The sequence below is a fragment of the Lucilia cuprina genome, chromosome 5, assembly GCF_022045245.1.
Source record: "Lucilia cuprina isolate Lc7/37 chromosome 5, ASM2204524v1, whole genome shotgun sequence".
Lineage (NCBI taxonomy): Eukaryota > Metazoa > Arthropoda > Insecta > Diptera > Calliphoridae > Lucilia > Lucilia cuprina.
The window spans coordinates 57,247,813-57,272,445 of record NC_060953.1 but is presented as its reverse complement, the minus strand read 5'-3'; the positions used below and the strand labels follow the sequence as shown (position 1 = coordinate 57,272,445).

The 24,633-nt window shown below is 28.4% G+C and overlaps 8 protein-coding genes across 9 annotated transcripts; 2 read left to right on the top strand and 6 right to left on the bottom strand.

Moving 5' to 3' along the window:
• Positions 1–133: 133 nt before the first annotated feature.
• LOC111682795 (probable prefoldin subunit 2) lies at positions 134–1,057 on the bottom strand. The gene is made up of 2 exons (XM_023444781.2): positions 824–1,057; positions 134–736 (listed from the first exon to the last, which is right to left on the bottom strand). Exons 1-2 carry the CDS (start codon positions 952–954, stop codon positions 433–435), a joined length of 435 nt encoding a protein of 144 aa, XP_023300549.1. The 5' UTR covers positions 955–1,057; the 3' UTR covers positions 134–432.
• Positions 1,058–1,387: 330 nt separating this feature from the next.
• On the top strand, positions 1,388–5,070 carry LOC111682796. Its single transcript, XM_023444782.2, has 2 exons — positions 1,388–1,734; positions 4,210–5,070. The coding sequence occupies exons 1-2, from the start codon at positions 1,635–1,637 to the stop codon at positions 4,344–4,346; spliced, it is 237 nt and encodes a 78-aa protein (XP_023300550.1). The 5' UTR covers positions 1,388–1,634; the 3' UTR covers positions 4,347–5,070.
• A 2,443-nt stretch (positions 5,071–7,513) lies between these two features.
• Positions 7,514–10,917, bottom strand: LOC111682809 (SHC-transforming protein 2). Its single transcript, XM_023444798.2, has 6 exons — positions 10,197–10,917; positions 9,978–10,048; positions 9,685–9,916; positions 8,485–8,636; positions 8,083–8,420; positions 7,514–8,018 (listed from the first exon to the last, which is right to left on the bottom strand). Exons 1-6 carry the CDS (start codon positions 10,374–10,376, stop codon positions 7,567–7,569), a joined length of 1,425 nt encoding a protein of 474 aa, XP_023300566.2. The 5' UTR covers positions 10,377–10,917; the 3' UTR covers positions 7,514–7,566.
• A 402-nt stretch (positions 10,918–11,319) lies between these two features.
• On the top strand, positions 11,320–12,067 carry LOC111682815. Of its 2 annotated transcripts, none has more exons than XM_023444805.2 (4): positions 11,320–11,375; positions 11,444–11,511; positions 11,675–11,841; positions 11,909–12,067. In XM_023444805.2, the coding sequence occupies exons 2-4, from the start codon at positions 11,466–11,468 to the stop codon at positions 11,963–11,965; spliced, it is 270 nt and encodes an 89-aa protein (XP_023300573.2). In that variant the 5' UTR covers positions 11,320–11,375; positions 11,444–11,465; the 3' UTR covers positions 11,966–12,067. The 2 variants fall into 2 exon arrangements, with proteins under 2 accessions (XP_023300573.2, XP_023300574.2); XM_023444806.2 differs by having other exon boundaries at positions 11,328–11,379.
• Positions 12,068–12,996, bottom strand: LOC111682814 (DNA-directed RNA polymerase III subunit RPC7). Its single transcript, XM_023444802.2, has 3 exons — positions 12,707–12,996; positions 12,514–12,651; positions 12,068–12,454 (listed from the first exon to the last, which is right to left on the bottom strand). Exons 1-3 carry the CDS (start codon positions 12,851–12,853, stop codon positions 12,095–12,097), a joined length of 645 nt encoding a protein of 214 aa, XP_023300570.1. The 5' UTR covers positions 12,854–12,996; the 3' UTR covers positions 12,068–12,094.
• A 490-nt stretch (positions 12,997–13,486) lies between these two features.
• Positions 13,487–15,859, bottom strand: LOC111682810 (RAB6-interacting golgin). Its single transcript, XM_023444799.2, has 4 exons — positions 15,717–15,859; positions 14,865–15,537; positions 14,171–14,311; positions 13,487–14,070 (listed from the first exon to the last, which is right to left on the bottom strand). The coding sequence occupies exons 1-4, from the start codon at positions 15,802–15,804 to the stop codon at positions 13,860–13,862; spliced, it is 1,113 nt and encodes a 370-aa protein (XP_023300567.1). The 5' UTR covers positions 15,805–15,859; the 3' UTR covers positions 13,487–13,859.
• Positions 15,851–17,140, bottom strand: LOC111682813 (ubiquinone biosynthesis protein COQ4 homolog, mitochondrial). The gene is made up of 4 exons (XM_023444801.2): positions 16,881–17,140; positions 16,618–16,822; positions 16,331–16,554; positions 15,851–16,265 (listed from the first exon to the last, which is right to left on the bottom strand). Exons 1-4 carry the CDS (start codon positions 17,138–17,140, stop codon positions 16,115–16,117), a joined length of 840 nt encoding a protein of 279 aa, XP_023300569.2. The 3' UTR covers positions 15,851–16,114.
• On the bottom strand, positions 17,067–23,953 carry LOC111682812 (UDP-sugar transporter UST74c). The gene is made up of 2 exons (XM_023444800.2): positions 22,284–23,953; positions 17,067–17,156 (listed from the first exon to the last, which is right to left on the bottom strand). Exon 1 carries the CDS (start codon positions 23,452–23,454, stop codon positions 22,375–22,377), a length of 1,080 nt encoding a protein of 359 aa, XP_023300568.1. The 5' UTR covers positions 23,455–23,953; the 3' UTR covers positions 17,067–17,156; positions 22,284–22,374.
• Positions 23,954–24,633: the final 680 nt, after the last annotated feature.

Here is a 24,633-nt window from a genome sequence, read left to right as displayed (position 1 = left end):
AATCTATAGTCTGGCCATCATTGTCATTTCACAATCAAGATTTCAAACCAGAAGATATACCTATGTATATTGTGTTAATCTATAGTCTGGCCATCATTGTCATTTCACAATCAAGATTTCAAACCAGAAGATATACCTATGTATATTGTGTTAATTTTGTTTTTTTTTTATTCAAGTTAATATATTTTTTTTTAACATATTAGTTTTATAAACTAATAAACATAAAATAAATTATAATTCTTTTGCAAATATGACTTTTATAATTGAGGCCATTTTATGAAAAACAAAAAGTGATTGCTTCAATAATTTAAAGAAATTATGTTAAATAAGTACCAGGTGTCTTTCTACCCCGACACTTTAAACATTGTTAAGTTCACTTCCACTACGTGTTTTTCTTTTTTTTTTGTATTTTGTTTATATTTTGGAGGTTCTTCAGTTAGATACTAATACATTACGATTTTCTGATTTCTTTTCATCTGCTTGCGACTTTTGACCATCTGCACCGGCCAACTGTTCACCACGTATTCTAATATTATGTTCCTCCTTGAATTTATTGATTTGTAATCCTTTTTTGGTTAAATCATCTGTGACCAGTGTTATGGTTTTCTCAATAAAATCCTTATTTTCTACTAGTTGAGGTAAGACTTCTTTAACGGTACGTTCACACAAAACACCGCCAATTAGACGAAAACATTTACGATCAGGATCCACAGTTTTAAGGGTGTCTATCACAGTTCTAGAGTAGAAGCAAAAAAAAAAAAGGATTTTTATAGTTTTCAAGACAATATATCAAACAAATTGAGGTTATGTTTTGGCTTCTTACTTGTGTTCTTTAAGATCCATTTCCAATGTATTTAGATTGTTGACCAAGTTTCTTTGCTCATTGCGAAGCTGTTGAAACTCTGCTATGAGTTTTTCATTCATTTTTGAATCCTTAACTTGTTCACCACTCATTGTTTTTTACAAATTTATTAACAGATGCACAGTAAAAAAGAACAAAAATTCTGCTTTTGCTTTGTATTGTTCAGGATGTCAACGATGAATCAATTGACAGTTGCTATATTAAGAGTTGCCAAATACTGTATAACATTTAAAATCATTCACAATAAATCTTGTTTACAAAATACATTAAAAGGTGTGGCATCTTAGTCGCAAAATACCCATATGTTGCTTGCAATGCTGTCTACTTTATATTAAAAACTACATTCCAAATAAAAATTTTTTAAATTATTGCTATGGAAGCTTTATAAATCACACATAGTTCTTTAAAAATATATATACTAAATAAATTTTGTAACAAAATTATTAAAATAAGTTTTTTTTAACATACATATATTTTACCTTATAAATCTTTACTTTAATGATAATACAAAAATCACTAAATTGACAACTCTATATTTTGGGGCTCTGCCTTTTCTGACAGATGTTGTTGCTGCTGTTAATTTTTTTATCTTTCATTCTCTAACACTATTCTATGAGTGTATTTAATCTAGTTTATTGTTTTTAATAATTCTTATCAAAATACAAGCAATTAATTAAAATTTAAACAATACTTTACAAATATATATTGAGCAATTATTGGCCATTTATATAAAGCTAAAACTTTTGTGGTTAAAAAGTTAAAAACAAAAAAAATGCTACAAAATATAATAGATTTTTGCAATTATTGGTGGTTTCGCTATTTAATGGTCACCGAATTATACATGGTGGAGAAATGGGAACGCATAACAATACGTAAGTACTATAGGCTTCTATAAACATTCGATATCGTTTTGTTAATAACTTGATTTAATCAAAATGTGGACACACTTATGGTGATTCACCAGCATTGAGCATGTCCCCCGAGTACTTGAGACTCAATTTATCATGCGTTGTTTGTTAAAATGTTAACAAAACATGTTTATATACCTATTTCAACGGTGAAATTGATTTTGTTGTGGTTTTCACAATGTTTTAATAAAAATAATGTACAAATTTATACAAAAATGTATTAAAAGTACAGAAAACACAATAGTATATAGTCGGGACTATAGTATTATGTGTAATCTAATCTGTAGTACGTTTAGTCTGTATTATATCTAGTCTTTAGTTTCATCTTTAATCATCACAGTAGTCTAGTCTTAAGTCTGGATTTAGTATATAGTTTGAAGTTTGAATTTTATTCATTACAGTAGTCTAGTCTTAAGTCTGGTCTTAAAGCAGGTAAATCGTCCGAATTAGTTTCGTTTCTATAATCTGCACTATAGCGTGGACTACTCTCAATATTCTGGAGACTAGTTTAGCTCATACTTAGAAATTAGTTATTCTTGTTAAACTTTAAAACTAGAAAATGAATTGAAATTTACGATTTTTAAATAAAATACTTTTTAACTTATTTAATTGACCTATTCATATAAATATTCTTGACAAAATCAAGTGTTTCTTTACTTTTAACAAAAATTTGCAATTTCGATCACACAATATCTAATACATTTACACATTTTAATGTTTTTATACTGCTTATGCAAATACACATATACAGCTGTGTTCAAAAAAATAGGAGTGAGACTTAAAAATAATTGTACAGCTTAATTTAAAAAAGAAAGATTTACAGAAATCAAATATTTTTTCACGATATTTATTTGTTAAGTGTCTAAAATACAAAACAAATAAAATTTTGTAAATAGGTTCATTAGTTTTTTTTGGTATTCACTTTTTTCGAAATCCATTTCGGATTACGACTGTTCAAAAAAAATAGGAGTATCGTATAATATCTAAACTAAGTTAGATTAATTTCCTTTATTCGTTGTAATTATTTAAAATATGATACAAAACTGTTATATTTTAATGATTTTGAGCTCAGTTCACAATTATTTTATTTAAAATCCTGAAAGAAAATGTCAGAATTGACGAAAATGAAATCTTTTCAAATATCTTGAAAATTATCAAAATATCGCGAACAAAATATGAAAATGCTGATGGTAATTTCATTAAAAGACTTTTTGAATACTTTAGGAAACCAAAAATTTTTAAATCACTCATAAAAAATAAACATTTCATTCAAAAATTACAAGAGCTTCCATTAGAGCGCCCCAACTTAGTGAAACTAAGACATATTGTAGTTATTAAACATCGTGATCAATATTCATTTAGTTCAGATTAATTTTTAAACAAATCTTTTTTAAAAAAATATAATTGCAGACCATAAAGCATATAGTGAAACCCATTAAGTTTGCCAAAGAAACACATTTAGAGGTTTAATGCATGAATACGACAACATATTATATTTGTAAAACAATAAAAGAATTCAGAAATATATTGGAAGTCCATTAATCGCAAAATATTAAGCTCTAACCAACTTTCAAAGAAGTTGTATAATAGGAACTATTCATGATGGGTCTCGACAATAAGGGAATGGTCTAAAAAATGGTATCGTAACGCAAATGTTATAGAAACACATATTAGCCCAAGATATGCTCTCATATTTCCAATAAACAAATTTAATAAAATGGCGGTGTTGTCGTATAAAAACATTATTGATTCTAATATTGATGGAAGCTCGTTCCATAGGAAGTAGGCCATTACATGGTTGTCAACTTACTGATTTTAAATCAAAACGTTAAAAGACCTTGCGTATAACATCTTTTAAAGCTTTCTGAATAAATTACTGCATATTTGTTGATAACCGGCCACGACATGCGTCATCAAGCTTTGAGAGGCTTGATAATGGAACTTAATGTCGGAAAGACAGTTCCAGAGACTCACATACCCAAATTCTAAATAAAATCTTTACACAAATAACTGATGTTGTACTGCCACACATTAATTAATAATATTTTAGATGAAAGTGCTTTCGTTTTTGTTTTTATTTTAAAAATAGTTGAACTTAAATCGAATACTCCTATTATTTTGAACAATATATTTTGTATATAAATTTAAAAAAATATATATATTATTTTATATAAATTTCTTCAATATTTAAAATAACGATAATAAAAATTAGAGAACAAGTTAAATAAATTAATAAAAATACTTAATAAAAAATCTAAATCTTTCACTAAAAAATTTATATACAAAATTTTTTTAAATTTTCACAACTATTATTTTGAACGCAACTGTACATATGTACTATGTATTAATTAATTGCTATTCTATTTCTGTTTATTTTATATGATATTTCTTCATCGGTTTATAAACATCTCTAACTGGAAATTAAAATATCAAATAAAGATGTGATATTTGCAGTATTATTTATACTTTTTTGGTATTTCAACTATTCCGTACTACTTTCATTCACTGGCAGTTTATTTGGCATAACTCCTATATCAACAATAATGGAACAACAAAGTAGTAAGCTCGTCGTATAATAAGCTTTTAAGTTAGTTAATTAGTAACAAAAAAACAACCAAAATGTTTGCTTTTAAATGTAACGAAAAAAAATGTATTAAGTTCCCTAAGCAAATTACAACAGAGAGGCATATTTATTAGTAAAAAAAGAAAACGTATTATAGTATTTAACAAAAAAAAAAAAAATAAGAACAAATATTAATAAAATGCTTTGCTATTGTAATTTGTACTTAAACACACAAAAATGTAACTGAAAAAAACTGATGATAAAAGAAGCCTTAAATTAAATACATTACAACAACTTTAAACGCATTAATCTTATTTGTTTCATTGCTTATGTTTGTTTTATATTTTTCAATTAAATCTATGTTATTACATTGTTATATAAGCCCACCTTTATCTAGTGGCTTCTTTGTAATGAAACTACTAAAACAATCATATATTTTTGTTTTTTTTTTTTTACTTTAAAGTTGTTTTGAACGAAATCTCTAAATAAATAAAATTTGTATTATGAACATATTGCACAGTTTTTATTTAACTTAAAATTATCAATGGAAAATAAAGAATGTAATGTAAACGAAATTTTGAAATATAAATCTTCATAATTGAACGATTTATGTCAACATTTTTTAATAAATTTATATACATACATATATAACACATAATCAATTGTTTGTGAGACATGTTTAAGATTAACTTACAAAAAAAAAATCTATAATAAAATGTTTATAATTTAAAACTGAATGTTTTTCTTTGTTATGGAATAATTTCTTTTATTTTTGGGTTTATAAAAGAAAGAATTGTTAATTTTATGCGATTTTGGTGTAAACTATTGTCAAACTAAATAAAAGTATAAAAAATAGTCAAAGTGATTTTAAGAAATAAAAATAAGTACAATTTTATTTTAAAAGACATATTAAAATATTTTGCTTTTGATTCGATTACTATCGTAGTTATTAATGAATCGAATGAATTTAAAAAAAGTAAATTTTGTGACGAAAACGAAGTTATTTATCTAGATAATTACAAATCGAAATATCGAAGATATTCACTCAGCTTTGAGTGAAAAATGTGAAATTGTAAAGAAAATTTAAATTTTTTTTGTCAAAAAGTGAAATTATTCATTACAGTAGTCTAGTCTTAAGTCTGGTGTTAAATCAAGTAAATCGTCCGAATTAGTTTCGTTTCTATAATCTGCACTATAGCGTGGACTACTCTCAATATTCTGGAGACTAGTTTAGCTCATACTTAGAAATTAGTTATTCTTGTTAAACTTTAAAACTAGAAAAATAATAAAATCGAAATATCGAAGATATTCACTCAGCTTTGAGTGAAAAATGTGACATTGTAAAGAAAATTCAAAAATGTTTTGTCAAAAAGTGAAATTTAAATAAAATAGCAGTACTTTTAGTGAAAACTGAGATTTCAAATATAATTTTAGTGAAATTTAGGTGAAAATGTCATATTTTTCAAATAAAACGTAAAATTTTAGTGAAAACATAAAATTTTAGTGAAAAATAACAACTTTAGCGAAAAAGTCGGTAGTGATTTTGAAAAAAAAAAGAAAACGACAAAAGGTTGTTAAAAAAGCTAAACTTTATTAAAAACAGATTTCGAATTTTGATGAAAATCCGGAACTTATGTGGAAAAGACGAATTAAAGTATTTATTAAATTTAGTGAAATTGATTTTTTGGTGATAAGAATTTCTGAGAAGTTTGACTTTTTTTGGGTTTGTCCGAAGAAAACCCCACCAAACGACCTATACTTTCATATAGGAAGTTGGAGCATCCGAACTTAATTTCATAAAAAGTCTGGTCTCCACCAGAAATAAGTTTTAGAGTTTTAATGGTCTCCACCAGTATATAATCGAGTTTAAATGGTTTCCACAAGGTTATATCATGAGTTAAAAACATAACCTCACTTTAAGGTAAAACGAAAGCACGCGTTAAACGAAGACAACGCATAACTTAGAAACAGTTATATGAAGTAGTGCATTAAATTAGTGCGGGGGTGAGAAGTAATTCTGTCGAAAGCCCAGCAACAAAATCAAGCCTAACCGTCCTTAAGAGATAAAAACTATGAGGCAAGAGTTGTTCTCCAATTCAGAGGTGAATTACAACTGAAAAGTTTGACTTGATTCTAAATTCATAAAATAGTGGAATTTAGATTGAAAAAAGCAGAAGAGGGGTGATTATTTTATTGGCGGAACTTTGAATCGAAATATTGAATACCAAGGTTTGCCAACATAGAAAATTTCGATTCGAATTGAAATGTAGAATAGAATGCAGAATACTCTAACAAAGACTATGGAACAGGGTCTCTCAAAAAGAGAAGTGATTTAAATGAGTTAATTATCGATTTGTAATTAATTATTTTATTGGCGCAACTTTGAATCGAAATGCTGAATACCAAAGTTGCCAAACATAGAAAATTTCGATTCAAATTAAAATGCAGAATAGAATGCAAAATACTGTAACAAAGACTATGAATCAGGGTCTCTCAAAAAGAGAAGTGATTTAAATGAGTTAATTATCCACTTTGAATCGAAATACTGACTACCAAAGTTGCCAAACATATAAAATTTCGATTCGAATTGAAATGCAGAATAGAATGCAGAATACTGTAAGAAAGACTATGGATCAGAGTCTTTTAAAAAAGAGAAGTGATTTAAATGAGAATACTGTAACAAAGACCAGGGATCAGGGTCTTTCAAAAAGAAAAGTGATTTAAATGAGTTTAATATCGATAATCGTTTAAATTCTACGTTTATATAAAAGTTTCTTTATTAACGCGATCGTTAAAATATATATCGTTTATTTTAAAATTGAAACTAATGTTGTTCTCAAGATATTTAAAGACATATTTAAGTAGAAAATGTTCCATTAGATACATTTCTTTTTTAATTTTAATGATTGTGTTTTTTTTATTAATAAATACATACATATAATAAAATTATCATCATCTACAATACATACAATACAAATAATACAATTGTTTTTTTGTTTTTTATAGTTTAAAATTTGTTCACATTTTTTTCTTTAATAAATTGCTATATATATTTAAATAAAATAATGTATACACTGATATCAGAAAATATGTGTAAAGGTTTATTAAATATTCATTCATACTTTCTATATATATATAAACGATATTTATTTTTAGTTACTTTAAGATAATCTCCAAACATTGTTTCTTTTTTTTTTTGTTTGTTCTTCCTGTTGTTTGTTTGTTGGTTTCGCTTATTCTTTACATGATTGCAAATGAGAATGATGTGTATGCGAATGAGCATGATGGTTATGTTGTGTATTGGTGGTATTGCTGTTTAAACCAGCTCCTGTTAATGCTGAACTATTTAGTCTTACCACCGGAGTGCGTAAAACTAGTTCTGAATCTTCAGATATTATGGGTAATAGATTTGTCCAGTGATAGTTGATTAAATGGCTAATGCTTTCAAAAATACGATCTTTGGTACGTACTATACCCTCGGGATCGATAAGTAGTAAATGTTTTGGTGTTTTGCCCTGTAGGCCAGTTAAAACATATTGGCCATGTTTGCCCTGAGATTCACGTACCAAGAAATCACCATCGTTATCAAGCATACTTTCGGCCACAGGACGACTAATGGAACCATGAAACCAAGTTTCCGTCATTAACTGAGAACGTTGCACTTCGGCCGATAGAGATAGGGGAGCTTAAGTAATATAAAAGATATTAGTTTATTCAAATAAAAAAAAATAATAAATTCTTATATTTACGTATATCAAATACATCCGGAGGTTGTTGCTGCAGCTGCTGTTGTTGTGCCATTATCATATTATCCTTCATTGGATCAAATGCATTTAAATTGAGTTTATTTGATGTCTGATCTGGCGGTGGACTATTTAAATCGATTAAATTACTGCTAAGGCGATCCCTGGGTTTCTTTAGATTTAATTGGGCCACTTTTTGTTGTTGTTGCTGTTCATGCTCATGTTGCAATTCGTTGTCGTTTATTAAATCTGGAGGTAATTTGTTGGGTAAATCATTATAGTAGTCCTTATCGTTGTCCTTTACAGTTGCATTAACATTATCTATATTTTGTCCATAATGATGACTACAAATGATTTAATAATTACATTTAGATTTTAAAATCTTTAAATATTTAAATTTTATTTTACCCTTTACGATTGATGGCATTATAACGCAACATAAAAGCTTTGCCTATAGTGACAATAAGATCTTCACTTTGACCACCTATACATTCCAAAACATAGCAAGCTCTCCATTCATCTTCATTTTTAGCAATATATGCTAAAAAATCTAGAGTATCCTATAAGAGAAAAACAAAATATTCAGTCTTATTCCCAGAGAGTTTGTTCCCTCTCCTATACATAAAGCATGCAAAAGAGAATAAACTTCTGCAGAATTATTGTTCATAATTGGCCAGATTAGAGTTTGGAAGAAAATTTTGAAAATATTTTTCTTTTTATAGAAAAATTTCACTTTAATTTCCAAAAATAGTCGTTTTTATACTCTACACCACTATAGTAGGGAGATACGTTTGTGCTGATGTTTGTAACATACAAAAATATTGGTCCAATACCCACCTTAAAGTATACCGATCGATTCAAAATCATTTTTTGAGTCGATTAAGACATGTCCGTCCGTCCGTCTGTCCATGTAAACTTTGTGCGCAAGGTACAGGCCGCAATTTTAAAGATAATTTGATGAAATTTGAACCAAGCATGTTTTTTGGCACAGGGACGAAGCCTATTGAAAATGGTTGAAATCGGTCCATTAGTTCACCTAGCCCCATACAACCGTACCTCCCGATTTGAACTTTTTATGCCATAATTACGTCAAATATTCTGCTATCTCTTTAAAAATTGGCACAAATAAGTTTTATATAAGTATAAATGACACTGCAGATTTTCGTAAGGATCGGCCTATATTTTACCCTAGCCCCCATACAAACCCCCCTTCAAAAAATGACTTAAACGTCTTAAATTGACTTGTACCATTTGTATCGCAATGAAACTCAACAAAACTAACTGTTATTTAGAAATATATCCTTTTCCCAAATTAACCGAGGATCGGTCCATATTTGACCTATATAAAGCCTCATTTAGAAATTTTAGTTTTTTTTTATCAATAAATTGCTTAAATATTTTGGAATTATTGGTAATATTCAACATAAAACTTTCTTTATAAAAAATAAAACTTTATAAAAAGTAAAAATTTTAAAAATATACTCATGGTGTAGGGTATTATATGGTCGGCCATGCCCGACTATACTTTCCTACTTGTTTTCAATAAAAATTTATTTTTGTATAGAAATTTTTTCAAAAATTTTTGTTTTTATAAATATTATCTCTTACCGTATCCCCTCCCGAGGCAAATGATATTCTGGGCATTTGATGTGAAGCAATTATCTCGCTATTATCGACATTTATTAAATTCAATGAACGGCTCGAAACATTAATGATAACATTGGTGCCAGCGTTCGCCATACACGGTCTTTCTGCTATATACTGAGCTATCTTCTTATCAATACGCCTTTTGCCGGCCGATTTTAGACCAGCTGCTTCACATACACGATTTATACATTCCCTACGAAAAAAACAAATAAGAAATCAACAATAACTTTTATAAGAAGTCTATAAGACTTTACCTGGCCACTTGTGTTCTAGTATGAAAATCTAAAGATTTCATAGATGTATTAACCTCGATACAACCCGTATACTACAAAAACAAAATCAAAAGGGAAAAAGAGAAAAGAAAACAATGGAAACAAATTAGTTGTTAATCATGAAGCCATATTACACAATGTACATGGATGGCATGCACAAGTGTTTTTGTTTTCATATTGTTAATTGATTAAAGAACATACTCGCACATTGAATGCCACCCCCTTTTCCATGATAACTTCATCGGGATATATGCAGCCATCATTACCACCACCACCAACAGCCCCACCCATGGCAGCTGAGGCTCCACAACCACCGCCGCCACTATCACCTATATTGTTGCTGCCGCCACCGCCTGCTCCTCCACCACCGTTACGTATCATAGTTTGTTTTAATTAATTAATTGTTAATAGTTTCTTGTTTTATTATTATTACTATTTTCTTTTTTGTAGTGTAATGGAATTTTATTTTGTTGTTTTTCTTTCGGTGTGTAAATTATTACTTCCTGTATACAGTTATGGAATGTTTGTTTTATTTGTTGTATAGGTATTATTAAATTCGTTTGATTTTTTACTATAAATATTTGTTGTTTTTGTTGTTGGTGTTATTCATTTATTTTTGTATGTTGCGTCTGACTAATTCCACCAGCAAGAATTCCAGTTAATCAAAGCTTATGGTGGACTTTATAAAAACTACATAAATTAAAAAAAACTTGTATATAGAACTATTCCAAATGTTTTTTATGTAAATTTTTTGTTGCAATTCTTCACTTTATTTTTTTAAATTATGTTTTATTAAACAATTATTAATTGCATTTAAAATTACATGTTTGTCGTTTGTAGAAGTTAATAAAATGTATGTATTGTATTTTGTTTTTCTTTTATTTTATTTTCCGAGTCTCATCTAAAATTTTCTTTTCTGCAGTCGGTTGTTTATTTTAAAGGAGGGGGAATGCGGATAGAATTTTATATACATTAGGTTAATTTTTGGCAAATAAAAGTTTTTGATTAATCACAATAGTTTTAGTGTATTCACAATAATTGTATGTTTTGTAAAATGATTACAAATGGCACTACAAGCGACTAACGTCGCAATGATGAATAGATAAATGCATAGACAGAGTTAATTTGCTAATAATTGATGAATATTAAAATAAATCTACTATTTACTTCTATTTTCATATTGTTTTTTACTTTTTTTATTCATTTATTAATTTATTACATTACGAATACATATACTGAATAGTAATTCACATGAATATGTTAACACAATATGACAACTCTGTTATAGATTGATGTCACTTTCGAGACTCGTTCTGCAAAGTGTCATAATCAAATTGTCAATATCTGCAAGTTTTGTTCTTCATTTCAGGCATACAGCACGTAGGTTCGAGGAAAAAACTTTTCAAATTATAAATTAATATTTTTAACAAAATTTATTTACCTTGCAGTTCTAAAGAAAACTAAGCGAAAATGTTGGTACAACATATTGTCAAACAAGGACTCTTGTTAAAAAATGGTAAGAAATTTTAAAACGAAATAAAGATTTACTAAAACATCTATAAGTACTAACCTTAAAAATTACATAACTGTAAATAAAGTTAAGTGACCAAAAATTTGTACATATGTATATCTAAACTTTAAAAAATAAAACAATTCTAAAATATATCGTTTATTTTTAGTTGGTGCTATGTCCCGTGCTGCTTACCATGGCCATGGCGTCAAGGTAACCATGGACGATATGCCCGTACCTCAAGGTGACTGGAAGGAACACCACAGCCGCCAAAACGCTAAATACAATGCTGTTTTGTTGACTGGTGTTGCTGCTTTGGTCGGCACTCTTGCTTTGGTAATTTTATCTTAAAAATATGTATTAATTTATTGCATTTTAATTATAATTTCCGTTTGATTTACAGATCAAATCTACCGGTATTGTTGAATTGAACTACAGCCCTCCCAGCTCTTTGGATTAAGTACTTGTTAAATGTGCCCTAAGCTATAAATTCCCTTTAAAATTAAGGCTTAAAAATGGTTTAAAATAAAGTGATAGCAAAATAAAACCAAAACAACCAAAATTTAACTTTTTTCTTATTTTCTTTATTCTAATAAACAGGACCATCATCCAGGTTATCATCCTCTTCATTGTAGGCTTCTCCATTATCGAAATAACTATTACCATAATCATTTTCATCATCCATTTCATCGTCCACGATCTCTTCATTCTCCTCCATTTCCTGTTCAGAATCGGAATTGACCTTATTACCGGTTTCCTTGTCATTTTCGTTACGTTCTTTTTCTTCCAATTGCTTTAAGCGATCCTCTATATTGGCCGCCTTGGTCTTTTTCAATTCCTTGGCTTTCAAATCTACACGGCGTTTTCTATTAGCCATTTGCAATTCGGCAGGCATTAGAGACCAATTAAATTCTGCTTTTGCTTTCATCTTATTCGATTCCGAGTCGTTCTGAAAGTTGTATTGTATACAATTAACTCTATCTCTCAAAAAAACAATAAAAAACTTACTGCATTTATTTGACCATAACTTAAAATAGATTTATTTATTTTGGTTTTTTCTTCCGTCTGTAGAAAATAAGGTGAGTCTCTCATGTGGTTGAGAAAATCCTCTTTCCACAATATCTGATAACTTTGGGCAGCTGTTGTCTTGAAATAAGCAATTTTAGGCTTTTAGATTAGGTATTGTTTTTGGAACGCTTACCTCTAGTGTAACCGGTTTTGACATTAAGGGTGGATAGGTTGGTGGCGGTGCCGTTTGTACTTGTGGTATATCCTTGCCCACACATCCCAATGTTTGCAATTGTTCCTGTGTTAGAGAACCAGTTTTACCTCTTCCTCTGCCCGCCATGTTGTTGGTTGCTTATGTGTAGTTTTTTATTATTTTGTAATTTTTTTACAATTGTTAATATTTTTCAAAACAATATTTTATTTTACAAAGCAAATCCATGCCGTTTTTGTGTTACTTTGCAGATTGTGCAGACTTGTTTTTGTTTTCATAGTAAATGTCATTTATTGTTGCTCTCTTTTACAGAAGAGAAGAGTGTCATTTCTGTTTGGTAATGAATGGAAATTAGCTCGGATAGACACACAAACACATACATTTTTAAGGGATGAATTTGCTGAGACACCCTGCCACTAAATAGTAATTTTTACTGATCAACACTAAAATTTCCAACACAAAATACAACCCTATACATGTATGGGTGTTGCCATATGAAAAAAAAACAAAAAAGTTTTTAACGTTATTTTTAAAAATAAAACGGGATTTATTGATCTTCTACGTGTTTGAAAATAAATGATATTTCGAATCATCTCCTGAGAAACACTTTTAAATGTTTTGAAGTTCAAATTCAATTAGCAGTCACATGCAAATCTTAAAATCAAATGGTTTCTGACTGCTATCATTATCTAACAAAGGATTCTTCAAATAAAATTCTATAAAACAATTCAATAAACAATTTGAAAAATAAAACAAATTTGATAACTAACATTTAATTACGATCGAATTAATTTAATATAAAAATTGTTAAATTATAAACAAGTACACACAAAATTCGAATTTACTTTCAATATTTTTAAAATACATGCAGAGCGAGAACACAATATTTTTAATTGACAATTTCTTACGCATTATACTAAACTAATATTATTACGTACAATATATTTTATTAACTAAATACATATACATATATAAAAAATATAGAGAGATTTGTAAATTTATTATAGAATATTGCAAACTTTAAATTGAAATTAACTAATATCATCAAGATACGTTTATATGTTGCAGAAAAAAGCAATCGAAAATAAATGTTTTCAAAACAATTATTCCGAAACGTTTATAAATAATAAAGTTTTCAATTTGATGTCGATGTCGGTGCTTCGTATTCACCATTTGTGGCTAAGCCCACTTTTTCCATTAGTTCTGTTAGTTTCTGTGCCTTACGATCTTCATTGTGGGCGATAACAGTACATAAGTGTTCAGTTAATAACTCTTTTTTCTCGGCAGCATTATGTAAATCGATTTTGGCTTTTAGAAATTGAGACTCTATTTTCATATATTGTTTTCTGTAAAAAATTAGTTAATTAAAATAAGTTTCAAAGGCAATGTCTTTAGTCGCGAAGCAATTTCATTAAAATTGTTTTATAGTCTTTGGTAATAACTTACTCAACAGTGGCAAAATGTATGCAGGCATTATCGATTTGTTTTCTTAAGAGCGCAACATCTACGGCAAGATCGTTGTCTAATTTGGCTAATTCAGCTTTAATTTCTTCAATTTTACGAGCTTCAGCGGCAGTTTTTTGAGAACTTAAAGAAAAGAAGTTATTTGAAATTGATGAATTTTAAATTGGCAAGTAAGTAAGTAAGTAAATAAATAAATAAGTAAGTAAGTTAGTAAGTATGTAAGTAAGTATGTAATTAAGTAAGTAAGTAAGTAAGTAAGTAAGTATGTAAGTAAGTAAGTAAGTAAGTAAGTAAGTAAGTAAGTAAGTAATTATGTAAGTAAGTTAGTAAGTTAGTTACTTAGATGCTTTGAAAAGATGTCTGGAATAGGACACAGAAAATCTTATATGTTTTTGAGCAATATTTTGATGTTTCACAAATGGAAAAACAAAATCAATCTTTTTCCAAAATTATTATATGTATATGAACTCATAGTATAACAACAACAGTTGTTTCACGTATGAACTTAAAAATATTAATTCATTTGATATGATAAATGAATATAAGTCCCTATTTACTATTTATACACATACACACATAAATATCTACAATTCGCGATAAAAGTGTCTAACTAATTAATGCCTATTGTTCTAATACTTGATCGGTCATGTTCGACTATAATTTCTTGTCAACTTACTGTTGTTCGATAGCTTTGTACAACATTTCCTTTTTCTGGCGATTTTGTTCTTCGATCATTTTACGATGAGATTCAAAATCTTTCAGTGAAACACCCTTAAAAGGTGACTGAATATTTAGAGAACCAGGGGCTGCAAAAGCTGCCGCTTTCCCATTTCTATCAGCTGGTAAAGTTGAAGGTAATATCGAAGAATCGTCCAAAGTTGAGGATGATATTTGAGTATCCATTTCATTGTCAAGCTTTAAAATCGAAGAATCTTCACTTAACGATTGTGTAGATGTGTGTGTATTCATATGATTTGTTGTACTTTTAAGAGCTTCATCATGACCTTGTAAACGTTGCTGCTGCTCACCCGCGAGATAAGCTTTATTAGTTGTAAGTTGCTGCTGTTGTTGTTGTTGGGGTTGATAGAATAAAGCTTCTTCTAAAGATTTTGACATACTGCGATCGAGATTGATATCTTCTAGGGAATCATTTGATTGTATAGTTTTAAGTTTTTCAGCCATTTTATTATTGTTGTTAATATTGTTATTGGCCAAATTTGTATTTGTGGATGCTACTTGCGTTTGTTGTTGCTGTTTTATTTGAGACATTTTCTGCTGGCGTAAATATTCACTTTTGTCAGGCATACGTCTGATGCCACCGTGTCCACCACGAAATGTAGCTGGTTTCACTACCATAAACAAATACAAAAAAACAAAAAACAGAAGAGATTTAAAATACACCAACCATCCAGTTCTCTGACTACTTTTATATACAATATATGTTTCATATTCTTATTGTTGTCAACTTTATCTCATTTTTAGTTAAAATGTATAACATTTTGTTAAATACTTGTTGACTGCTACTCACTCGTTTCCGCGGCTGTAAGTTTTTTATGTTTATTGCCGGACACACGATTTATTTCATCTTGACTAAAGCCATTAAATTTATCCGTCATATTTTTACTTTAATTTTATTATAAACACTTTTAGTTTTTAATACAACTTTATTATTTAATTAATTGAAACGAAGAAAACAAAAATTAATTTAATTAAAAATGCAAACAAAACAGAAAATCACTACTACATGAGAGTTGGTATAAATTAAAAAAGAAACTTTGTTGAGAGTTTGATGGAGAGAGAATTCTTGTTGTAAATGTCAAATTGACGACATCATCAAAAGTGTTGCCAACTTTTTCCAGCACAAAGATCAGTCAAAAACAAAAATAACAGAGTTGTTATGAAAGAAATAAACCGTTATAATTTTGTTTATTTAAGTTTGACAATTTGTAGTTCTTTTCTGATTTCATCTATATCTTGTTCCCAGCGTTCCTCCCAGTAAACAGACATTAAGGGTTTCGCATTTTTACCATTTTTAATTGCCCAAGGTAAATATTCATTTAAATACTGTTTGCGTTGTCTGTAATAAAAGGAAAGTTAGATAAATATACATATTTATATATAGATAGAAAATAAAAAGCTTACTTTGGTCTTAAACGCATAGCTCCAAAAATCGCGCCACCATAACACATTGGCAAACCGTTATTTAAAGCTTCAAACCATTTAACAGCTACTTCTCCCAACATATTTGTGGGCATATCGAGTATGGTATGAACTAAATCATGACACTCACGATATCTAGTCATAATGTAAGCCAATTCGGGATCATCCATAAAACGCACTTCCATGCGTGAATCTGGAGTAACGTGCTAATAATATTACAAACAACAAATTCTAATTAAGCAACAAACATTTAACAATAAAATTCTTACATTATCATCTAAAAACTTAACATAAGCACGTCCGAAAGTATTCTCAGGTAATTGACGTAATCTTTCGATATCAACAGTACGTGTGTTTATACGTGGCTTAGAACGTAATATACGCTGACCTTCCTCACACGATTTCATTGTATGCAAAATGTTTTGTAAAGCTTGCTCACCGGTTGTCTCGCCTAGACAAGCAATCATATCGTGTCTATGTAAAAGGAAAAATAAAATCGTATTTAAATATAAAAAAAAACACATGATTTTACCTTCTCGGATCTACTAGGGCGGCAATTGATGAACCAGCTGCTAAAAGTACCTTTTGAAATGGTGTCATTTCAATGCGATTTTCCATAAACTCTTTGGTAAATTCATCCCATTGTTGGCGTGTTAATTCATTTGTATTTTCATCAGACTTGTGTTGTTTTTCATCATCAGCTATGTGAGTTGTGGCAACAGTTGTAAAATGTTTTATTTGTCGCTGGCGTACTGCTGAGAGGAATGTTTTCTTACAGATGTTTTGCAGCATTATGATTGGTTAGACGCTTTAATTATTCCAAGAATTAACAAGTATTTTATATTTGTTCTGGGATAAGAAAAAAGTTTTTATTTACGAAAATCTTAGTAATTAATCTATCTATCTATCTAATCTATCTATCTATCTATCTATCTATCTATCTATCTATCTATCTATCTATCTATCTATCTATCTATCTATCTATCTATCTATCTATCTATCTATCTATCTATCTATCTATCTATCTATCTATCTATCTATCTATCTATCTATCTATCTATCTATCTATCTATCTATCTATCTATCTATCTATCTATCTATCTATCTATCTATCTATCTATCTATCTATCTATCTATTTATCTGTCTATCTATTTATCTATCAATAGGTTTATTGGGCACATTTTCCATACAAAATTCATATAATAAACCATCAATAACTTTATTAAGCATTTATAAATATGGGGTCAATCTCTTATAATAAATTCTCTTTTAAAATATTGATATCTTATATTTACACCCTACAAATGAAACCACCCTAATATGCATAAAATGTACTTATGTATGTAGTCATGTCCATAAAGTTTATAATGATGTTACTACGTGTACTACTAGTATCAAACAAAATATACAAATATAAATACTACAAAACCAAACAAAATTTCAAGTATAGTTTGATGACTAAACATTATTTAGTTGTTTTAGAATTCAATGACTTTTAAGCCAAAAAATATATAAATAAACAAAAAAAAAACTAAAGCTAAGAACAAAACACGTTAAGAAATTTTAATAAATTATTGTTTAATAAAATTTTTAAACTATATTTTAAAAATGAAAGCTTTAAACGCAGTTTTTAAATTTTCTTTTAAATTATTGATTAATAAGAACAAAGTGTTTTGTTCTTATTACTAAAGTTACTTTTTTCAGTGTATTTATTAATTTGTGTTTTAAAATTACTACCGATTGATAGAGTAATTAATTGTTAGTTGTGTGTATGTTTTGCCAACAATCTGAAAGATTTTTTACCTTGAAGGCAATAAATTTTGTTTTTTTATACATATATTCTTGTTAAAATGATGAAAGCTTAACTTCACCAACCCAACCGGTTTATTTGATTCCCATATTATTTTATTATATCTAATTTTCAAAATTCCAAAAAGTACTTAGTAAAAAAAAAATAAAGATAAAAATAAACATTTGAATGATTTGTATTTTTACGATACACATGCGCAACGCTTTTGCTTTATGCACGTACAAGTGTTTCTTTTTTTTATATAAATATAACGTTGTAATTTGTAAAAATTTAACCGTTGGGGAGAAAAGAGATCAATGGCATTAGTAGATTTTATCAAAATGTTGTAAATTCGATATTGCAGTTTTAAAGTTGTAATATTAAGGATTTGTCAGATATTTCATCCGAATTTATGTATTTGCGATACTCAATGTATTATGTTCTTGTTTTGGTAATCTTTTTGTTTAGATTAAATTCTAACGAAAAACTTAAACATTTGATAACAGTTGTTATATAGAGCAATCAAAAAAAAAAACCTGTCAAACAAACTAATTTTTACCTCCAAACTGTTATCAACTTGTAAAACAGTAAACATATTTGTAAAACATTTTTTAAAGCTTGGCCCAAAAAAAAATTTACATTTAATTGCAACTTAAATAACTATATAATTTACAATCAAATGCTTGATACAAATAATTAAAAGTTTAATTTTAAAAAATATTTTCAATATTAATCTATTGTGAGTTAATCTTTTGGCTTAATTCTTTAATGCCTATTTTAAAACTGAAAAGTTAAAAATCGTTTTATGAAATTAATTTTTAATTCGATGAATTGCATAGAATTGAATTTAAATCATAAGTATTTGTTATATATATGTTATCAATTTTATTTAAAGATAAAAAATACGGTGAGTACAAGATAAGAGTAAACATTTCAGTATGATTTATATACTGTCAACTAATTTCTGGGAACTTTTCTTTTAAAAATAAATTTTAAGTAAAAAATTCTAAAAAATTATAACTAAACAATAATAAAATTTAATTTAATAAATGGAAAATGTATGTATATAAGTTAACAGATTAGACAACCAAAAGCAAAATGCTTAGTACCAACATTATATCTATCTTCTATATATAAAAATCAATGTATGTTTGTTTATTTGTTTGTACTTTATAAGAGGTTAAACTACTGAACCGATCGTCTTGAAATTTACTGTGTGTTCCTCTATATCTGGAAGGAACAATAGGCTACTTTTTGTTTTGAAATTTCAAGTGGGCGAGATGCCACGCCCATATTAAGAAAATATTAAATCCATATATTTGAGATAATATAAGAGTTAGAGTCTTCAAATTTTGTCGAAGCGGATTACCGTTAGGGGGTGTGACACCTCTCATATAAATGAAATACAAAAATTCGTTAATCTTGAAAACTATTACAGTTAGAATCTTAAAATTTTGCACGAATAACATTAACATCCATCCATGTAAACATTTTGGGTATTAAATTGGCGGACTACCCATTAGGGGAGCAGGACCTCCCATATTAATTAAATACAAAAATTCGTTTATCTGGGAATATAAATTCTTAATATTTTGCACGAAGAAAATCATCTGAACATTTTTAAGGAAAAATAACATACTTTCATCTGGAGGGGAGCTTGGATCCCCCATATAAATAAAATAGAAAAAATCGTATATCTGAGAAACTATTAGAGCTAGAATCTTTAAATTTTACTTGAAGAACTTTGACAGTCATCTTAACATTTAGAGTATAACAGACGGACTTCTAATAGGGGACTTGGTACCTCCCATATGAATTAAATACAAAATTTCGTTTAACTGGGACGTTAAACTAATAGAACTACATTCTTAAAATATTGCATAAATTACTTTAATATTCATCTGAATATTTTGTAGAGAAAAAAGGTTGGATCTTCATTTGGGGAGCTTGTATTAAATAGAAAAATTCATATATCTAAGAAACTATTACAGTTAGAATTTTCAAATTTTACATGAAGAACTTTCAAGTGAATACATAGAGAATAACGGCCGGACTTTCAATGGGGGAGCTTGACAACACATATGCTTGGGAACTCTCATATGTAACACATTGTTAATAGGGTTCTATAAATCGACTTTCGAATAATCGAACAATCTTTTTGTCTAAAAAAGCCGAAAAGTCGAAGTCGACTATTTTGTTCCAAAAAAGTCGATAACCCGACTATAGTCTGTAAAAAAAGTCGACTTTGTTAATAAAAGTCGAAAAAGGTCGATAAGTCGAAAAAAGTCGAAAAGTCCAATAAAGTAGAAAAAAGTCGAAAACTCGAAAATTGTAGAAACAAGTCAAAAATAGTCGAAAATTTTATAAAAGTGTAAAAAAAGTCAAATATTCTAAAATAGTCGGAAAATGTGGAGAGAAGTTGAAAATAGTCATAAAGTCGGAAAAAGTTGAAAATGTCGAAAAGTCGATAAAAGTCAAAAAATACTTATAGTCGAAAAGTCTAAAAGTCGACTTTTAATTAAATGAAAAAAGTCAAAAAATCGCCTTTTCATAAAATGCAAAAAGTCGAAAAGTCGACTTTTAACTAAATGAAAAAAGTCTGAAAAACTATTGTAGTTAGAATTTTCTAGAGAGTAAAACAAAAAATAATGTCTATCCCACGTCATTAGAATAGAAATTATTTTTTAAGAATAAAACTAAATGATTATTAATGTATTATTTTTTTCATTTTGTCATCTAATGAAATTTAAAAAAAATGCATAATTTAATAACTAAATGCCTAAATAATTTTTTAATTCTGTATTTAATTTCTAGTAACTTATAATTACAAAATATATAATATTTTCAAATTCAAATAAATAATTTTCAGTAAAATATTTTCAATTTTTGGTAATGAGTATTGTAAGTAGTGTAGTTATTTTATACATTACTTGGTAATGAGTTGTCGTTTTCAAATAGAATTTGTAGTCAATTGTCTATAGCTTATGTGTTATAAGGAATTAGCCGTAGTTGATTTCGGAAGTTTTTTTAAGAAATTTAAATTTGTGTGGAAACCATTCCGGATAGAATGATAAAATTAGTTTTTAATGGAACATTGAGTCAGAGAATAGACTAGCAAATATAAAAAATAACTGTAAAATCAGTTTTAAATACGAAAAAGTTGGGTAAGCAGTTTTGTAACCAGTTATTTTTTCGGTAATCGTCGAACAAAAATAAGTAGTTATTCACCGAAAAAGTAACTACATAAACTTTTCTCCAATATTACTTGACTACTTACCGGGTAAGTAAAGATTTTGTTGGGTTGTGACGTTATTGCACAAAATATGTTTATCTGCATAGAAAAAACTACAAAACGATATTTATTTTTGTTATCATTTGAAAAGAAACAAAAAAGAAAAACAGCTGTATCAATTAGACCAGTAGAATGTTAGCATTGTTAATATTTAATTATACAAGTTAAAATATTAACACAAATGCTACAGGTTTGATAAAGAAAACTAGAGAATGGAAATTCTTGTTACATGTTTTATAAAAAGTTTCTGTATATAATAAATTTTTGATACAGAAAAATTTTTTTTGAAAAATCTCTCTCTATTTCGACAAGCGACTAGAAGCAAATAGCAAATTTGTTTTTATTATATAAACAATGTATTGTTAAACATTTTATTTGTTTAATTTACTTTAGCACATGTTATTTGAGTAGGCATGTATGTTGGGGTTTTTTCTAGTTAATTACCTAAATAACAAAATTAACTATAAATACAAATTCCATTGAAATCATTCATAAATTTATAAAATATAATTTTTATGCACATTATACTAAATATGTTGCTGAAGAAATTAAAACACTATTTTTATATAAATTTTTTTATATTAAATTACGTTTGTTACATGTTTATTTATTATTTTACTTTTTTTTCATTGCTATGGCATTTTTTAGATTTACATACAATTATTTTCTGTACAGAATAAACAATTAAAAAAAACATCATTTATAAAACTTAATTTATAACTACAAAATAACGCTTTAAAGCAAAAATAGAAATTCATAGATTAAATTTTAAAAAAAATACATACATACATACATACATACATAGACTATAAATAATTATTATATTAATTATATTAAAATATAACACACATACATTTTATTTAACACTTTCTTATGGTCTCAAGATAATGCTGATGCTGGTAGTGGTGTGTGGTGGTTTTGGCGACAAATATGAAAATTTTAAACTAAACAGCTTCACTTTTATTTGTTGTTGGTATCAGTAGTTCCTTATCGGGTGCTTGCTTCCGTCTAAAAGTTACATACGTATATAATAGACTAGCAAATACGCTGATATTAATGCCAATGCAATTTAACCACGAGAATATATAGTCGCCACCAATAAACATACCCAAATAGGTGACACATATATTCTTTAAACAGCCTACTATGGTGGTAGTCAAGGCTGAATTGTATTGTGTACAGAGAATAGTGCTGTAGGATAAGATGAATCCCATAAAACAGCTAAGTAGGAACTGAACCACAAAGTAGGGATCATGCCAATGTTTAAAAGCCAATGTTTCATGAAGATCGCCTGTTAGATAAGTGATCAGCAGGGCAGGTGTAAACATAAATAGAGAATTGTAGAACATTAGGCCGTATTTGCCAATTTCCGAAGTATCCAGTTTCTTTTTGACAAATACACCATTAGCAGCGGTTAGAGCATTTGTTATCATGACAAACGTATAGCCCTGCATGTTGAAAGATAAATCATCGGAGGCCGCCAACAGGGCACCACTTATCATGCCATACACACTGACCTGTACCGCCACAGAGGGGCGGACACCTAATATTTTCAATTCCAATAACATGGTCATTAGTATGGAAAATCGCCGTAAAGCAGCAAACATGGGTAAACTTAAGGCTTGTGTACCGCCCAGACCGAACATCATATTGCCCAGGAATATAAGCGGCAGAGGAAATATTTTCTTGAATGTATTGCGCTGCAGTGAGGGATAGCTGACTAGTCTTAGGCGTTTGCCCATGCTTAATACTACTATGCTGGCCGTTATTTGTCCCAGACTGAGGAATAGAAACGACGGAAATTTGTACGATGTTAGTACTGTCTTATTAACTACGGTTATCATGAATGAAGACAGGCCATAGAATAGGGCACTGGATATTTTCTTAAAGTACAAGGTTACATCTTCTTTCTGTTGACGCAACTCTTTGGAATTCAAGCTAGAGGTGCTGCCACCCATATTATTGCTATTGCTCATTTCTAGGGCTAGCGAGCCATTGCCTCCACTAGTGACTCGTGTATCCATTGTTTATAAAACTTGCAAAAGCAGACACGCAAGCAGTCGTTTCTACAGCTTACACAGCCAAACACCCTCAATAAACAATTACTTTTGCTGCGGCTTCTGCTTCTGCTGCCACCACAACAGGCAATTTAGTAAATGAAAAATTCTATTACACGTCTTTTTTAATTTCTTTGTTCTATTTACTTAATTTTCGTAGATATTGACTACGTAATTAGTCGTCGTCTTCGTTGTTGCTTTTTAAATTAATAGTTTTCCTAAAATTGTTTTATTTAACACTACTTTATTTATTCATAATTATTTTATTTCGTTTTGGTGTTGTAGTCGTCGTCGTTGACATTGCACGTTTTTCTTTCTCTTTTATTTGTTTTAATTAATTTTTGCACTCTTTTAATTAAACACTACCGCAAAATTTCAATAAAGCAAAAATATATTTTTTGCCCTTTTTCTTTTATTTTATTATGGCCATTTTGACAGAGGTTCTTCTGAAGACTGACCCAGCCGTCAGCGAAGTTTCTTTAAAATTTTTCTGCTTTGTTTTGTTCACTTTCTTACTATATTTTGACATTACATTAGCGTGCTGTTTGATAAAATTACTTAATAGCAAATGTTTTTTTATTTGCTTTTTATAACTTAAATAATTAAAGTAATTATTATAAATTAATGTTTCTACTTACCAAGAATTTATTAGTTATTTAATAGTATATAATTATATTATTTATATATTTTTAAAATAAAATGTTATCGTTTTCTTGTATTTCTTCATCCACTTTAAAATGTCAATATCAGCTGTGTAGTTAAAACAGAGTTATTTGTGATTGAAGTAAACATGAAGTGAAGCATGATTTCTTAAACATCAGTGTACACTTAATAAGGTAGCCTCGTCGCTACAACAAATACAACAATACAAAAACAACAGGCGATTTGTTATTGTAGAATAATCCCATCTGTCAAAAAAAGCTGTGTGTAGAATGAAAAAGCAACAAATAAACACAATAAAAATATTAAGTGTACACTGTTAAACATTCTTTAAAAGTTCCTAATTCGAGACAGGCAGATGAATTGCAAGATAGATATATAGATAGATAGATAGATAGATAGATAGATAGATAGATAGGTAGATAGATAGATAGACAGATAGATAGATAGATAGATAGATAGATAGATAGATAGATAGATAGATAG

Bases quoted from the DNA above. Each gene is read 5' to 3' on its own strand.
- LOC111682795 (XM_023444781.2), bottom strand. From the start codon at position 954: ATGAGTGGTGAACAAGTTAAGGATTCAAAAATGAATGAAAAACTCATA. The intron at 737-823 runs GTAAGAAGCCAA...CTTCTACTCTAG, and splicing joins ATGGATCTTAAAGAACACAA to AACTGTGATAGACACCCTTA.
- LOC111682796 (XM_023444782.2), top strand. From the start codon at position 1,635: ATGCTACAAAATATAATAGATTTTTGCAATTATTGGTGGTTTCGCTAT. The intron at 1,735-4,209 runs GTAAGTACTATA...TATCAAATAAAG, and splicing joins ATGGGAACGCATAACAATAC to ATGTGATATTTGCAGTATTA.
- LOC111682809 (XM_023444798.2), bottom strand. From the start codon at position 10,376: ATGATACGTAACGGTGGTGGAGGAGCAGGCGGTGGCGGCAGCAACAAT. The intron at 9,917-9,977 runs GTAAAGTCTTAT...TTTTTTTCGTAG, and splicing joins ACTAGAACACAAGTGGCCAG to GGAATGTATAAATCGTGTAT. The intron at 8,019-8,082 runs GTAAATATAAGA...ATATTACTTAAG, and splicing joins TCCGGATGTATTTGATATAC to CTCCCCTATCTCTATCGGCC.
- LOC111682815 (XM_023444805.2), top strand. From the start codon at position 11,466: ATGTTGGTACAACATATTGTCAAACAAGGACTCTTGTTAAAAAATG. The intron at 11,512-11,674 runs GTAAGAAATTTT...GTTTATTTTTAG, and splicing joins AGGACTCTTGTTAAAAAATG to TTGGTGCTATGTCCCGTGCT. The intron at 11,842-11,908 runs GTAATTTTATCT...TTTGATTTACAG, and splicing joins TGGTCGGCACTCTTGCTTTG to ATCAAATCTACCGGTATTGT.
- LOC111682814 (XM_023444802.2), bottom strand. From the start codon at position 12,853: ATGGCGGGCAGAGGAAGAGGTAAAACTGGTTCTCTAACACAGGAACAA. The intron at 12,652-12,706 runs GTAAGCGTTCCA...GCTTATTTCAAG, and splicing joins CAAAACCGGTTACACTAGAG to ACAACAGCTGCCCAAAGTTA. The intron at 12,455-12,513 runs GTAAGTTTTTTA...TACAACTTTCAG, and splicing joins GTTATGGTCAAATAAATGCA to AACGACTCGGAATCGAATAA.
- LOC111682810 (XM_023444799.2), bottom strand. From the start codon at position 15,804: ATGACGGATAAATTTAATGGCTTTAGTCAAGATGAAATAAATCGTGTG. The intron at 15,538-15,716 runs GTGAGTAGCAGT...TGTTTATGGTAG, and splicing joins ACTTACAGCCGCGGAAACGA to TGAAACCAGCTACATTTCGT. The intron at 14,312-14,864 runs GTAAGTTGACAA...CTTTTCTTTAAG, and splicing joins TACAAAGCTATCGAACAACA to TTCTCAAAAAACTGCCGCTG.
- LOC111682813 (XM_023444801.2), bottom strand. From the start codon at position 17,140: ATGCTGCAAAACATCTGTAAGAAAACATTCCTCTCAGCAGTACGCCAG. The intron at 16,555-16,617 runs GTAAGAATTTTA...TAATATTATTAG, and splicing joins TTAAGTTTTTAGATGATAAT to CACGTTACTCCAGATTCACG. The intron at 16,266-16,330 runs GTAAGCTTTTTA...CTTTTATTACAG, and splicing joins GCTATGCGTTTAAGACCAAA to ACAACGCAAACAGTATTTAA.
- LOC111682812 (XM_023444800.2), bottom strand. From the start codon at position 23,454: ATGGATACACGAGTCACTAGTGGAGGCAATGGCTCGCTAGCCCTAGAA.